Below are 15,303 nucleotides of genomic sequence, written 5' to 3'. Positions count from 1 at the left end.
GAATCTTAGGTTTTAGAAATTGACTTTATGCTGCATCATTCACAAAAGAATCTGCTCTGCAGCTACATACATTGCTGTATTATTATTATTATTATTATTATCATTTTTACTACTAGAAGATGTGGAAGTTTTGTAGCAGTTTTATTTATGATTATCATTATTGTCAAAAAATGAATGATGATCATTTTTTTGGCATGGAAAACAAATGCACATATCTCCATTAAATGTCAATATCCCCCCCCCCCCCCTTTTTTTAAGGAAAACTAACACAAACGCTACACAGCTACTTTTAACTACACCTCACTAATCCACATCGTCTATTCCATCCTCACGTTCAATGCAAAAATTAGTCTACTTCATATAGGCCCACCAAGACTGGAGCGTGTCGTTTTAAAAATGTCTTTTGCACAACACACAGGCAAAATCCGTCCACGCTGCTAGGCAGCAGACTGATAGGTGTTGCGTTCACAGCACTTAGTTTTCAGCAAACTGCATCTACGTTAGCTACCCAGTTACATCCACAGTTAAATCCTCTTCGACAGCGAAAGCGCCGTCTGGTCAAAGCGGCATGTGCGGTGGGTGTGGCGGCCTGCCACCGGGCTTGCGTTTAGCAGTTTCAGGCAAATGAGCCGTAAGAGAGGGGAGGGACGGTGTGGGGTGGCTCGAGCTACTTCACTCAGGCGCCGGTCCCGTTACCGCCGTGGCGAGACGAGACTCGCCCCGAGCACCAGCACCGTGTCGCTCCAACTTTGGGAGGAGGAAGGTGTATGGGGTGCAGACAGAGAGGGTAAGTATGTATCTGTGTGTGTCCGTGTGCGTGTCCACTTGAGGTATGCCAGTGTATTCCAATAGTGGCCTCTCTTCAACAGGCTATAAGAGATAGAGATCCAGAGAAAGCAATGTAGTTCAGTGGGCCAATCAACGTTACCGTATGCACCAATAGGGCAACGGGAGCCCCAGCGAGTGGCCGATTATACACTTATTGATGGGCCCCTGAAAAAGGAGGAATACGTATAAAACACTTTACATTTCTGTTTCAACCAACAGAGGTGCAATTACTTCTGCCGTTCTGCACTTTAAACTAAAAAAGTTTTGCATCAACTGTGGTGAAACCTGTGGTACAGATAAACATATATAAGTATGTATGTGTGTGTGTGTGTGTGTGTGTGTCTTAAGAGATCATATTTCTGTTTTAGTAGGAATTACAGCGCCCTCTAGAGTTTGCTGCCTCAACACAACTGTGTGACAACTGTTTAGAGGCCTCCATCAAAGACGTCGCTCAGCAGCGTGGTCTGAAGTGTTTCTTCTTAGGTATTATAAGCACCTATAGCAGAGCTCACCTGAGGGTTTGAATGCCATCAGCTGAACCACCTACAGAGAAGAGGGTCACAGTCATGAGTGAGAAGGAGAGCAACAGCGTTAAGCATGCAAAACCAGTACTGGGGAAGCAGGGCAATGCTTACCTGATTTCCTGAAGCTGGCTTTATTGAGAAGTTTACCAAGCTGTCATTGATGAAACTTTCTAAAGTGGGAAAGGAAAATCTCAGATTAAAATGAGAGAGTTCAAGGGAAAGTGAGAAAGAGATGGACATGCACACAGAGACACATGCAGAGACACACCGTTCTTAAACATGAGGGAGCTGGCTGTGGAGCTGGTGATATTGCTAAAGCTACTGCTGTCTGGGCTCGAAGGTGGCGGTAGACTCTCTACCCACGATACACCAGGAGTCTTTTGAGATGAACTGATTGGGTGAGAACAATTCTGTGAAACCAGGAACAGACATCCGAGTCAAAAGGAGGATAAAGGCTATGTCTTTTTAAAATATATTTTTGTTTGTGTGTTGGTGTGTGTGAGTGAGTGAGAGAGAGAGAGAGAGAGAGAGAGAGAGAGAGAGAGAGAGAGAGAGAGCTGATCAGTTTTTTCCTTACACTAAAGGACAGCGCTTTCCTCTTCTCCTGAATTCTTTTTATGGCAGTTTGCACCTGTCGGCCAGTTGGGTCACATTAGGTCACAACAGCACAATTTATATGCAATATCTACATAAGAAAGCCTGAGAAGGGTGTTGTGGCCTACCTCACTACTGTAAACTGCATAGACAAAAAATATGTACATGCCCTGTAGAAGAGACAAGAAAAGAAACCATGCATCAGTACTGGCTCAGAAATCAAAAAGACCGCCAACTGAAACACACACACACACGAATGTATTTCTTAGTGGATTTAAAAGTAAATGTACACAGAAGTGGCATGCAGCTTAAAAATGTTCAAATCAGTTTCCAGACTGGAGGATACTGAGCCAATAGCACTTCCACAAGGCCATATTTCCCCCACAAGACACTGAAACAAATCCTTCTTTCTTCTGGGATCCAAGCACATCTTCACCTCAGTAGTCAGTACAGGGAAAAGCAATGATAGATCTGCGCAGGCTAATTATATCAGCAAGGCTCCCTTCCAAACACGGGACCCACTCCTGAGCCTCCTACTCTGCTCCATCTCCCCCCGCGCCTGCTATCTCTTTCCTCAGCACACAGCGTAAATCTACATTAACAAGCCCCGCTTGGGGTCAGTCAACGGCCATGCTCGCTGTGTGAAAGTGAGAGAGGCAGGGAAAGGGATAGATAGAGAGAGAGAAACACAGGAGTTATAGAGGAAGAGAAAGGGATGTGGATAAAAAAAAAAGGATGTAAAGATCAAAAAAGAGCAAAAAAAAAAAAGGTTCACTCAAACAAATGTATTTGAGTTATGAGTTTTATCTAATGAGCACAGATAAGGCTAATGGGCAAACATAGTGGAGGTCTCATTCTGAGGTACCACAGAGCCTTCTCCTCTCGTCTCGCTCTATATAATGCACCATCAAGCATTCACACATTCTCGCGCACACACGCATTACCTGAAAGGCATTGAGTACAATGAACAGGTAGGCCAGAACCACGGAAAGGTGCACCAGTATTCCACACAGCCAGGTAAGTCCCAGAACCGGTAACAGGATCAACACGGGCCGCGTTGCTGCCCTACGCACGCGCACACACACACACACACACACACACACACACACACACACACACACACACACACACACACACACACACACACACACACATACACACACATAAGTGCTCCTGTCCAAACAGCGCCAGTGGGGCTGCTGTTCTAGTGGTCTGGTGACCCTCACGTTTGACTCTAGCTCAAGCTCAAGGCCACAGGCCTTTGTTCGCCAGTGCAAACGCTCCCTGACATCGTCCTTCCAACCCTCCGCTGCACTCGACTGTAGAAGAGTGTCAACAGCACCCAATTCTGCGAGTGGGCAGAGGCACTGCGCGGGTGTCACGACAAAGCCCAACACGGACGTGACAGATGCCAGAATCAAAGGCTTTGTCAAAAAATTAAAATTAAAAGCAATAACCTTACTTTAGTCCTAAATTTGGCATTTTAATTATGGAGTCATTTTATGGCAAAAATAGAAATAACAATAAAAAAAAAGAGAGAGAGAGAGTTACCAGTAGAAAGACACGATAACATAATGAATATTAGGTATTGCACCAGTAACTGTCCAGAGTGACCCCAGAGTTAATAGATTCTGATGACACTCAGATCAGTTCTAAATTAAGCAGATAAATACAATTTAAAAAAAAAAAAAAAAAAAAAAAAAAAAAAAACATTCCAGGTAACAGAACAGTCGTAGCAGACACTGGAAGGAAGAAAACCATTTACCTCATTTTTTTTGACCACAGAAATGTGCTTTACTGGTTTATAACCATGTCCAGACTCTCAGTGCAGTAACTCTAGAGAGGCACACAGCAGAGTCTCACAGTGACGTCTTTTTACTCTGGCGTGGTGTGGCATCAAAATTCGCCCAGTGACTTGATCAACCTACAAAATTTAAAACCACACAACTGGGCTCTACATGGCCCTCAAGTGTGAGGTGTCAGAGGGGCGGAGCCTCACCAGGTCAGGTCCAGAGGACGGGGTTTCGAAGCCGAGCTGGGCGCGTGCATCTTTGCCCGGCGACAGGCACTGGAGATGGTCACCATGACGACCCGACACAACACCACGGAGTTGACCTGAGAAGAGGCGGCATGGGTAAACGTGGCATGTCACGCACATGCTTGGCATGCGCGCGCGCACACACACACACACACACACACAGCTGTGACTCACTTACCGCCAGCACAAACAGCACGGGCCCTACAAAAGCCCAGATGATATTAGACTCAGTGTTGAGCCAGCAGTACTTCTCAGCCTTGTACCTATTCAGGGAGACCGTCAAGGTTACAGCAACTATGACAACAGGCAGACCTGGGGGGGGGCAGACACAAGCATCGTCAGAGATGTTCATCAGTCCTTTGTGTTAATATGTCATCAGCATAGAACAAGAAGAAATGTAAGGACTGGAAAACTCCAGAAGACAAGAAAACACGCACGCACGCACGCACGCACGTTACCCCAGCCTAAGATGTAGTAGAATCTCATCCTCCTGTCCTCGTTAACATTGACGGAGACGACTTTGCTCCAGAGCAGCAGCCCCTCCACCAGCATCCAGCAGAAGGAGGAGAGGAAAAACAGGTGGAGGAGCACCGTCACCAACAAACATATCTCCTAGAACACACACACACACACACACACACACACACACACACACACACACGCACACACACGCACACACGCACACGCGCACGCACACACACACACGCGCACACACACACACACACACACACACACGCGCGCACGCACACAGTGCTGTGGGGCTCTGTAACTGGTTCACGACACTCAACATATTGACAAATCTGCTAACCAAACCAGCGGAACATGACAATAACCAACAGTAGGGCATCCATCAGCCAAAGCACATCCAACGAACATTAGAATGAAAATATTTTACCAAGGAAATTTGAGTTGATTATATATTAATGGAAATGTTGGTGTGAAGGACGTTGTTGTGTACCTGGTTAGCAGTGGCCCAGTAACTTAAGATCAGCAGTAACTGAGCTGCAGCCAAAGCGACTATTAGATTCTTATGTACTGTGGTGCGATCTGACTTTGGAACACTAGGGGGAGACACAAAGCAAGAAAAAAACAACAAAACAACAAAACAAAAACAAACACTGTAATAATTTAGACACTGAACTTCTGTCTACAGGACATTGTGTGTGCATGTGCTCTTCCATGTGTGAACACACACACACAAAACAGTACTCACCCAACAGCGATGAAAATAATCAACGTGAAACTCAAGCCACACAGAGATGCTCCACAGCCAATGAAACTAAGAATCTGTAGGCCTTTGTCATTCTCCGGGCTGAACTGCAAAGCATACATGTGCCCAAACAGCCACAACCGCATACACAAACATCAGTGGCCATATCTGATTTACAAACTTCAGAATCTACCACCATAACACCAACAAAATATTCTATGGGGCTAAAATTTCTAGAACCTTTGTCTTTTGATTCATCACGTGAAATGATGGGATAAAGGCCTACTTGTACATCATATATCTGCAGAAGCAGAGCAAAGTTGGTGGTGTGGTTACAGTAACAGGTAGTAGATTCTTTTTGAAAGGAAACGACCTCACAACCAACAGTGGACCATCCTCCTCCATCCTGTGGCCTGGGGAAGCCATGACAAACATGTGAGGAGAACATAGTCCCAGCTGAAGAAACAAGTTAGAATAACACGTTCATGGATATTAATAGGACAAAAACACACTTACATGAGGGTAAAATCCCAGAATGCACAGACTGGATTATAATACACTCCTGAAGTGTTCTAAAAAAACAAAACAAAAACAGAGCACTGCTCATTGGGAAGCCATGCATTGACAATACTAAAAGATGCTGTTGTAATAAGCTAATTCACCAATGAACTCAACCCCAGCATGTGCTACCTGAATTTGGTGTTGCAGTGTGAACTGCACACCCAGGCTGATGCGCTGACCGTCCCCCACCACCACGCTGGAGATGACCGTGGACCCCAGCACTGTCTCCACGAACCTGACACCCGGGTACAAGCAGCACAACACCAATCAGCACAACCTCACACTGTTGTCGCCGTTATAGGCAGGCGGGCAAGAGGAGGAGACCAAAGGCCCGTTTTAAAAGTGAAGAAGCAACGCTGCCCGAGTGTTAGAGCGGGAGATTTTCCTGCAGAAACCGAGAGGAAAGTCCACCCCGAACAGTTTCCTAACGGCAAGGCTTACTTCAGGGAGCCATCCGTGATGGTGGGCGGGACCGTGACATTCTTTGATCCATTCATAAGCGGCGTCAAAGAGTTGTACCACGTGTTCAATAGAGTCACTTTCCTGAAGCCTAAGAACAGACAAAAGCATCGGTGTTAACATCCATTCAGTGCGGCTAGCTCCCTCAGGACTGAACACACTACCAGCAGTGAAATCTACTGTCTCCAAGACGCATACAACGCACAGAGCTACTGTTAAGATGGGTGTGACAAGACCTCACAACCTCACAATTGCTACACAACTCAACGGTTTAGGTTAAACTCGAGGGCAGGTTTTGTGTATTTTCTTACACAATATGACATTCAACTGAAATGCCCCTGCTTGTGATGAAGGATAACAAGAATTGTAAGAATATAAGAATTGGCAGGGGTGAAGTTCAAGCCTTAGCTTAGCATAAAGAAACGCTTCGGAGGTATCCTCTAGCCAAACTGAATTAAAGTGAAACTGAAGACTCGTTCGGATACCATTGTAATGGAGGTCCTGCATACTCTGCGGCAGGATAGAGATGCAGTCCAGGCTGGTGTGGCTGGCATCTGAACCACAGAACTTGGATCCTCCGGAGGTTTCTGACACATTCTTCTGTTGGACCTGCAATCCTGGAGTTTTTGGCAGAACTTAAAAGGTTAGCTGTTCTGCTGATGGCCACGGACGCGGGGGTGACAGAAAACGTAAGCACGGCCATAACCACACGCAGAAACGGCAAGCGTTTCTGAGACTGAGACTCGTTGATGACTGAGACTCACTGATGTTGTTGCAGTGTATTTGCACACTGTGTTTATCCTCCAGGAGCAGAGGACTCATCTTGGTCACCATGCGGTCAAGGGTCTGCACCACCGTCATTGGTCCACTCACAACCTGCAACATATGGAACAACTGAAACTGCATCACTACATAAGTGAAGGTATCCAGGCAGTACACATCTACTTACAAGCTGGTAATAAACTACTGGAATATTTACTCTGTTGCAGTGATCCACAGTGGTAACAAACAGAAAAAGCAATACGTAATCTAGGGAAAACATCTAAACTTAAAGTAAGAGATCACCTTCTGTGTCATACAGATACGTTATTCACCTAAATTTACATTATTTAGCTGACACTTTTATCCAGCAACTAACAATTATGACTGAATAGAATTTGAGCAATTGAGGGTTAAGGGTGTTGCTCACAGACCCAACAGTGGCAACTTGGCAGCAGTGGGACTTGAACTGGCAACCTTCTAACTACCTTAACCACTGAACTATCACTGCCCAGTTTTAAAAATAAATCATAGATTTTTCCAAACAGAATACAACCATCCCCAATAACTGCCACTTTTGTGACGGTCTCTGCACCTCTTTGACAGCTTGCCACTGGGATGCAGTCCCTTGGCTGATGAGCGCATCCACCAGACTGACAAAGCTCTGGCTCAAAGCGTGTGCAGCGCTGCAACTCTTGTTGGCAGCAGGGGGCAAATCAGCCACACGGGAGAGCATTTGCACCAGAGTTGGCATGTCCCTGCTCTCCAGGTGTTCCAGTGACTCCCGCAGGTAGCGCTCGGAGACGTTGAGCAATTGCAAGGAGACATCCCAGCTCTCGTCGGGGTCGGACGGGTCAAGGACGTCGCCGGTGCTCTGGCGGGAAGAGAAGGAGCTGAGTGGCTACAGATTAGAGAGCATCGGTGTTCTAACATCAGTTTTTAGAGTTCAAAAGGTTAGGCTTAAACAAGTGGCTCAAATGGAGTGAGAACTGTTTATAGGGAACAATGCAGGTGGTTTGTGCGCGCGTGTGTGTGTGTGTGTGGTGTTACCATGCCATTGTTTATGAGATGTTGCATGAAGGGACTCGGATGAGTGTTCTGAGATTCCTCCAGCTCCTTCTTTTTCTCGTAACGCTCTATAAGACGGAGCCCAGTTCAGTCTTCCACGGATGCGCACACATGCAGATTTCACATCACAAACCTATGCAAACACACCTTTCCTGGTTTTGCAGATGAAGGGCCAAGTCTGTGAACACGAGATGGTTTTGTATTGCGCCTCATCACCTTTCCAGCCGTACAGAGTCCTGCAGTACTCATCTTCTCTGGATGGCTGTCTTTGCAGTCCTGGGAGTAAACACAGAGAGAGATGGAACACCTTCCTACAGACATTAACATAAGTTTTACATGGCAAGTTACCTCATGGATCCTAACCCGTGTTTTACACACAACCTCCCACATACAATAATGAGTACGCAACATGTGTTTCTAATTGAATTGGCCCACTTCTGAGGCACCAACACATCTTCACAGTGGTAACATGAAAGAAAATGTTAACATCGACAAGTTCGTTGATATACTAACCCGGACAGAACATTTTCGCTGGTACTTCCTTCACAGCATGGATAGTCAGGTTACGGTCTAACCAGTTAAAGAATGGCTTCCGTTTCAAGGCCGGTGAACAGTCGTGAATCGTCCGAATCTGGGTCTCATCCAGCGATATATCCCAAATATTTAGGTCCGTTATGTTGCCAACAAATGGTTCTGTGAAATTCCCCCCGAAGGAATCCTGGTCCTGTCCCAGAATAAGTATCCCGTTTCCATAAATATTCCGGGATACCTCTTTTCCAGCGGCCGAATCACGTCGCACACCATCCACATAAATAGCCCAAAATCCATCACTTTTCTGCCACGTCACACAAATGTGATGCCAATTCGCGTCATTAGTAAACCAAGCTTTGTAAGAGTGGTGTTTTCCGTGGACTATGAGAGCCAGCAGTACCTGCGGTTTCACCTTATCCACGTAGCCACGAAGCTGGAATTCATTCGTAAAAACAGGTGCTGCGTATGAAAACAGCGTGGACACCTTCTTGTGCTGAGGGTCAAACTGCGCGCGCACGCACACGCTCACAGAAGGCAGTGATGGGAATGAGGCCTCCACGCGAGCATAGCCATCCTGAGACTCAACAGGGAAATATAAACCTGACGAAACAACACCTGCGAAATTAAGAAAAAGAATTCATTTGGTAAACATCATGTCAGCAAGGTGATTCACCACTCTGTCAAATATTTATATATATATATTTATATTTTAAAAGGTCTAGGTAACGCCATATAATCCTTAAACAATATAACCTGTAGGGGTATTTCAAACAAAATAGTTATCCGCATTGGATGTCAGTCTGTTTAGGTTTACTTACTCAGAGGGGGTGTTGGGGCGAGTCTGTTGGTAGTGCTGACCCAAATGGGCCGATGCATGTTGGCATCGGTGAGGAGCTGTTTCGATCCCTCTTCATCATCCTCCAGACCCGGAACAGTGAGGGAACTAAAGTGTCTTTGACAGTAACTCCAAGCTTGCGAGTAACTGCAAGACATGTTCAGTAGCTGGAACACTGTCTCTGAGGTCTGAAACACACGGGGCCGGGGGTCCTTCAAATCTGTTTTGGGAAAGGTTTCAATTGTCTCTGGTTCATCTTATGTGCTTGCCAACAAGGTTGTACTGTACAAGAAACAATATGTGATTATATTCTTTTTATTTGTGATACAAAGAAAGGATAACGTGTGAGTTTGGTGTTAAGTTACGATCTTTGGTAAGGTGTGGTCTTTAGTAAGTGACTCAGTAACTCACCCACAACACACCTCTCTGCTGTGTCTGGCAACAGCTGCGTTTTCAGTGAGTTTTCAGGGCTACTGCTGACTGCAATCTTCAGTCCCAAACCATGCACATTAACACAACACACAAATGAACACCGTCTTAAAAGATTTAAGCTGTAAGATATAATATATTGTGTCTGTATTCCAAGAGAAATGTGAACACAATTTTAGACTAGATTTTAAACTGTAGGAAAAAATAATGAAAAACTTTAAGATAAAATTGTAGGTTAATGATCAGCTATGCAGACAAAATAGATCAATAGGGCACTGCATAATTATTTTGTACAACTCTAATCTCTAATAATCGAAAAAGGGTTGTTCAGTTACCATTGTCCTGGCCAGAATCACCATCAAAAGCACTGGGGACATCTTCCCATCTAGATTAAAAAAACAGGAATAACAATTACTGACCTTAAAAAAAAAAAAAAAAAAAAACCTCTGAGCATCCAGAAAACAAGCTGCCTTGCTGTTGAACAGACAGACTGGACATCTACACAAAAACAGGATTTGCCTGTCAGAGAGCCAGCAGTTCAGCACTGCATGTGGAAATTAAGAGAAAAGCCAGTGAACTGGAGTTCCTCTGTACCCAAAGCAGTGTTCTGCTTTTGACAAAATTCTATGCTTGACTTCTGCATTCTACACACACCATATGAAGTCACACACAAGTTGTAAAAATAGTAATAACTTGAGTAATTTGAGTAATTTAGTAATTTTATGTAGAAAAAGAGAGAGTGGACTTACAGAAGCGTAGTTGACTGTGTCTGTGTCTCATTTGCTCCCTGCAGTACGACGCTCCTTTGCCTGTATTTCCACACATCTGTCTTGCTGTGTAAGTGTGTGTGCAATTGTGAGAGACACAAGCTGTGGAAGACTACGCATAGGTTTCTGTTTTTACATGTGTATGTGCCAGTAACTGAAGAAGAACACTGTATGTCACATGAGGCTGTCACTAAGGCACATCTCATACTGTATGTGGATGTGTGAGTGTGTGTGAGTGTGAGTGTGTGTGTGTGTGTGTGTGTGTGTGTGTGAGAGAGAGAGAGAGACAGAGAGAGAGAGAGAGAGAGAGAGAGAGAGACAGAGAGAGGGAGAGATTAGAGAATATATACCAGAGTTTATATGCCAATTATCTTCTCTTCTTCTCCCAATAGTTCAGCCCTGGCTTTCAGGACCATAGTTATCTAGAATCATATCGGTCTCCCTAACACTGTCCTGGCTCTTTGTCCTATGTGCAGCGCTCTGTGTGTGGAGTAAAGGTGAATACAGAAGCCTCTCTGTGTCCACCCCTCTAGCTCAGCCCTCCATGCACTAGAGTGCTTTGTCATGCTAATGGACCCGTGTATTAAAGCCGTTTTGCGCAAGTAGTGTGAAACTTGGCACGCTGACTTCATTAAGGGCAGCCAGGGGTCCAGCACTCCAGAAAGCTTTAGCTTTATGCCTGTCAATAAGCAGCAGCACACACACACACAAACACACATCAGCAGGATGTTTGGATACTGTTTGGATACCGCGTCAAGGAAAGATCAAGGAGGTCTGCATTAGATAATATATTCTATAAAATACCTTAAAAGTACAAGCTATTTTTCAGTTTTGTTTAGATAGGCCAAAACAAAGCAAAAAATGAAGCAATTCTTGTAAGTGTAATGCCAGCATTGTATTTCTATTGCTTTAAAATATGGTATAAACACTTCTTCAGGAAGGAAGGAGTACAAAGGCAAAAATAAGAAACAAATTGAGACTAAAGGACAGGAATCCAACTAAATAATGAATTGACAGGCTGATAAAAAGATAGGAGGCGCTTTCAGTTTTTGTGACCTAATTAAATCATAAGGTTTGTGACCTAATATCACTGTGTACAACAAACCCTTTTATTAGTTTTCTCAAAAGGTGTGATCTCACACCAAAGGCCACAGTCTGAATATGAACAAAGAGTGCAGGACTCACACTTGAACAACCAGTTTGGCACCTCAGCGGAGGTCCCAAGCGTAACCCTGCGAGGAAGTACTGGTGAGAGGCTCAACAATAAAAATAAATGACATACTAATGTTCATTTAATGTTAAAAATAAACAACTAATTCCCGTTTTCACGTTTTTATACTTCTATCCATCACACACGTTAATGGTTTAAAATACAGTGACACTGTGCACATCAAATTATGCAAAAACCTAGCATACGTTAATTAGTCAAAACACCACACACTTTAAACCCCCCAGGCATTCTCCTCTTAGACAAAATTCCCCTTCACAGGGAAGGCATGACTGCCCTGCACCTCAACAATCGCCAGCCTGCCCACAATTATGACCACACACTGTCCGAAAGAATTCCTACACACTTATTTAACTCCGGTGTCCTAGGGACTCTTCATGAGCTCCCAGACAATAGAATCAGAGTTATGTGCAATAGAGCAGACTGGGAAACAAGTTACGAGGACATGCAGTTATACTGGGTGGTGGAATAAGACCACAGACCAATTAACTTCAGTCATGTGGAGCAGACATTTGGGCTGCAGTCAGCAAAACTTTCTAGATAGAGTTCACGTGTTGGGATACACTGTGGGTGACTGACAACAGAACTTTTATAGCAATAATGTTGCTAACAGGCTGGGTCTGAGAACTTTAAATTAATTTTTAAAAAGAATTCCAAAAGCACTGATGTCACTTGTCTGGTCTTTTTAAAAATTTTATTTCACTGTGCCCTTCAGAATTCTTCTAATGTTTCAATGTGGCTATGTCACTGCTAACAGCGATTTTAAGGTACAAAAGAGTACTGCTTAGTCATTTTCTTTAAAAACAACAGAAAATGTGAGGGTTGATTGATCCTGAGTCTGGCGGCCATGTTGAATAGAGTTAGTGGGAGGTTTGTGTCTGACTCACTCAGTTGTTTAGCACGTCAGTTATGGTGCAATGAATCTTAGGCTGTAAAACTCAGCACTTCTGGACTTAAATAGACATTATTACCTTGGTAGTAGGAGGAGAACTCTGGGCCTGTTTTTTAAGGAACCCCAAGCAACAGACAACCACAGTGTGTTGCGTTTGGAGTGTTGAGCTTAGAAAGTACCTTTTAAACCCTCGCTTTGTCATGAGAGATGCTTGACCAGTCATTAACCAACTGACAGAGGCTATTCAAGACAATTCAACACATCCAGATAAAGAAAACCAAGGAGAGTCTAAAAAGCCGTTCTTTGTTAGTAGTCCAGCTTTATAAAACTTACAAAACTTAAAAGCAAGCACTTCTTGTACATAAAAAATGCAAAAATAAAAGGTATCCATTGAGCAATAAGTACCTTTACATGTTAGAATTTTTGAATTGTAACTTTCATGTGTTATGCAATGTCTCGTATACTCGGAACTATTTCTTGCATGTGCGTACGTGTGCAAAAGTAAAACAACAAAAGGTGTGTGCCTCTTTCTGTTGCATTCTTCCTTTTCACTTTAAATGCATCCCCACGCGAGAGGCAGCCAAATGCCGTCTTTAATCAACTCTGATCCATGCATTCTAGCTGAACAATGGATTACTGGTGTCCATGTTCTTTTTCCCTACATAACAGTTAGATTCAGTGAGCAGCCATTTGGCCCTGAGCATTTCCATGGCGACGTGAGAATTCTTAGAATGGCATGGCAACGTCAAATAGTCTCCAGGCCCAGATCAGAAGAGACAAAGAGACAGTGACCTGCACGTCGCGAAAAGAAGGGGCACATTCCCAGAAGAACTCGATTTAAAGATTGGTGCACCATGGGGCACTGGTAACTCCAAACGCTTGTTTTGTTATTTTAGCATTTTATTGATACTGCAATCTCCCATCTAGTGATACTGAATGGAGATGCATGTTAAGTCTCTCAGGGGGATATGTAAGATAAGAGTTCCTTTACTCTGATTAAATCTCATCACCACTATGGTAAATATATGATAGAGTTGTTATGAAAACCCCTATGGTTTCCTAGTTCCTGCATGTCTTGCGGTCTTAGAAAACTTGAATTGCAAACACACACCACCTCACCCGAAGGAAAATATGATTGGTTGAAGCCCTCACAATTGGGCTAGGACCATAATTTAGGCACCCTACTGTGCACAACCAGTTAAAACCATCAGGCCTCGTAAAAGACATTAATTAAGGACAAAAGCCACTGGATTGTAAAACACATTGCTACTTATCAGAATTACCTGCTTTTTGTGCCATGATTCTCCAGTTACCTCCTAGCTACTAACATTACTAATCAGTAACATGTTAGAAATTCTAACTAAACTATGAAATAAAGCAAAACATTTAAGATTCCCATAATATGACATTCTAGGATTGTCAGTGTCTGGAAAATTCTGCAGTAGTGAAATAAAGGAATGTTCACTGATAAACAAATAGTTGTGTTCGAAGGCCCATGAGACCTGTTTGTCCATGTAAGACTTGTTTGTTGAGCCCTAATCTAGCTGCAGCAGGCACAGTTTATAGCCATTCTCCTACCACCATCGATCAGACCTTCTGCCAGCCAGCACGTCCCCATGGCAACGATCTTTCAGAACCGTACGCCATAAATGCAGAGGGTGTCAAGGACCAGACAAAGGAGTGAAAGAGAGGAGAGACTTTAGGCCAATCAGAAAAAGGCAGAGCAGAATCAGGTGTGCAGCTTTGGTGATGATGCCACATGACTGGTTTGTCCTGGTTTGACCCTAAAGTTCACCCTGCCACAGCAGGCAAAAGAGAGAGGTGTAAGTTGAACTCAGCCTGTCCTGTTCATTATTTCTCCTCGGAATAATCTGGACCTACTGCAGCCCAATCTACACTGTTCCTGTGGCTCTTCTTCTCCAGAGTTTCAACTTTCTTCAAAATCTGTTGTCATTTTTAACTTTATATGATGTTACGTTCTCTAATGTTGCAACTAATAGCCGACGTAATTGTCATAAATAGATAATGCCAAGTATATTCATGAAGATACTGAAAAAAAAGAAAAAAAGACAGAAAGAAAGATTAAATAAATAAACATTGCAAATTGTGCAGTGGCTCAGCTGGTGCTTCTGTTTGTAGTTAGGTGTTACATTTGCTCACATTAATCATGATTATTTAAACATGATTAGTCTCGGTAACATCAGTGCCAACGAGTAAAATAGAATGTAACAAAATTTGCTGTGAACACAACAGCACTGTGTTACCTACGCAGCTCAGAGGGAACAATAGTTGATTTCGTGGCATGTTTGAGCATAGACTAAAACTGAGATACACAAAAAGATCAGGGCCTCGAAAAGGGAGAGCATTTCTCAAAAGTCCGTGAAGTTGGTTGTGAGTCATTTCTTTGCAGCCATGTAGGTAGTGACATTCTGGGTTGAAAGAGAACATAAAATCTGGAACGTATAAGTTATTAAGCATTCCCAAATTATCCAAATTATTTGCTAAGTTCATTACTTGTGTATTTCATTCAATTTTACTATACATGTAATACTTATTTTTCTTTAACATTAGTAAAATAAC

General features: G+C 43.6%; 1 protein-coding gene across 3 annotated transcripts; it reads right to left on the bottom strand.

The window, feature by feature from the left end:
- Positions 1-5: 5 nt before the first annotated feature.
- On the bottom strand, positions 6-11,103 carry adgrd2 (adhesion G protein-coupled receptor D2). 3 transcript variants are annotated; one of them, XM_027024167.2, is made up of 27 exons: positions 10,954-11,103; positions 10,586-10,715; positions 10,172-10,221; positions 9,819-9,894; positions 9,391-9,627; positions 8,555-9,187; positions 8,189-8,317; positions 8,024-8,109; positions 7,569-7,847; positions 6,979-7,090; positions 6,700-6,831; positions 6,197-6,305; positions 5,885-5,990; positions 5,711-5,766; positions 5,481-5,607; positions 5,198-5,301; positions 4,943-5,045; positions 4,443-4,596; positions 4,163-4,296; positions 3,946-4,061; positions 2,891-3,011; positions 2,075-2,116; positions 1,930-1,983; positions 1,621-1,762; positions 1,464-1,522; positions 1,341-1,371; positions 877-993 (listed from the first exon to the last, which is right to left on the bottom strand). In XM_027024167.2, the coding sequence occupies exons 2-27, from the start codon at positions 10,659-10,661 to the stop codon at positions 980-982; spliced, it is 3,282 nt and encodes a 1,093-aa protein (XP_026879968.2). In that variant the 5' UTR covers positions 10,662-10,715; positions 10,954-11,103; the 3' UTR covers positions 877-979. The 3 variants fall into 3 exon arrangements, with proteins under 3 accessions (XP_026879971.2, XP_026879968.2, XP_026879969.2); XM_027024168.2 differs by having other exon boundaries at positions 10,586-10,669; XM_027024170.2 differs by lacking the exon at positions 877-993 and adding an exon at positions 6-870 and having other exon boundaries at positions 10,586-11,102.
- Between the last annotated feature and the right edge of the window lie 4,200 nt (positions 11,104-15,303).

The sequence above is a fragment of the Electrophorus electricus genome, chromosome 18 (genome assembly GCF_013358815.1).
Source record: "Electrophorus electricus isolate fEleEle1 chromosome 18, fEleEle1.pri, whole genome shotgun sequence".
Classification (NCBI taxonomy): domain Eukaryota; kingdom Metazoa; phylum Chordata; class Actinopteri; order Gymnotiformes; family Gymnotidae; genus Electrophorus; species Electrophorus electricus.
The sequence above is the reverse complement of the archived record's forward strand: the minus strand, read 5'-3'. Positions and strand labels throughout refer to the sequence as shown.

What these genes read in the sequence shown, in the direction of transcription:
- adgrd2 (XM_027024167.2), bottom strand. Translation starts at nt 10,661, where the DNA reads ATGTGTGGAAATACAGGCAAAGGAGCGTCGTACTGCAGGGAGCAAATG. An exon ending in TGCAGATATATGATGTACAA is followed by an intron (nt 5,302 to 5,480) that starts GTAGGCCTTTAT and finishes TATGCTTTGCAG; the next exon opens with TTCAGCCCGGAGAATGACAA. An exon ending in ACTGGGCCACTGCTAACCAG is followed by an intron (nt 4,597 to 4,942) that starts GTACACAACAAC and finishes TGTGTGTTCTAG; the next exon opens with GAGATATGTTTGTTGGTGAC.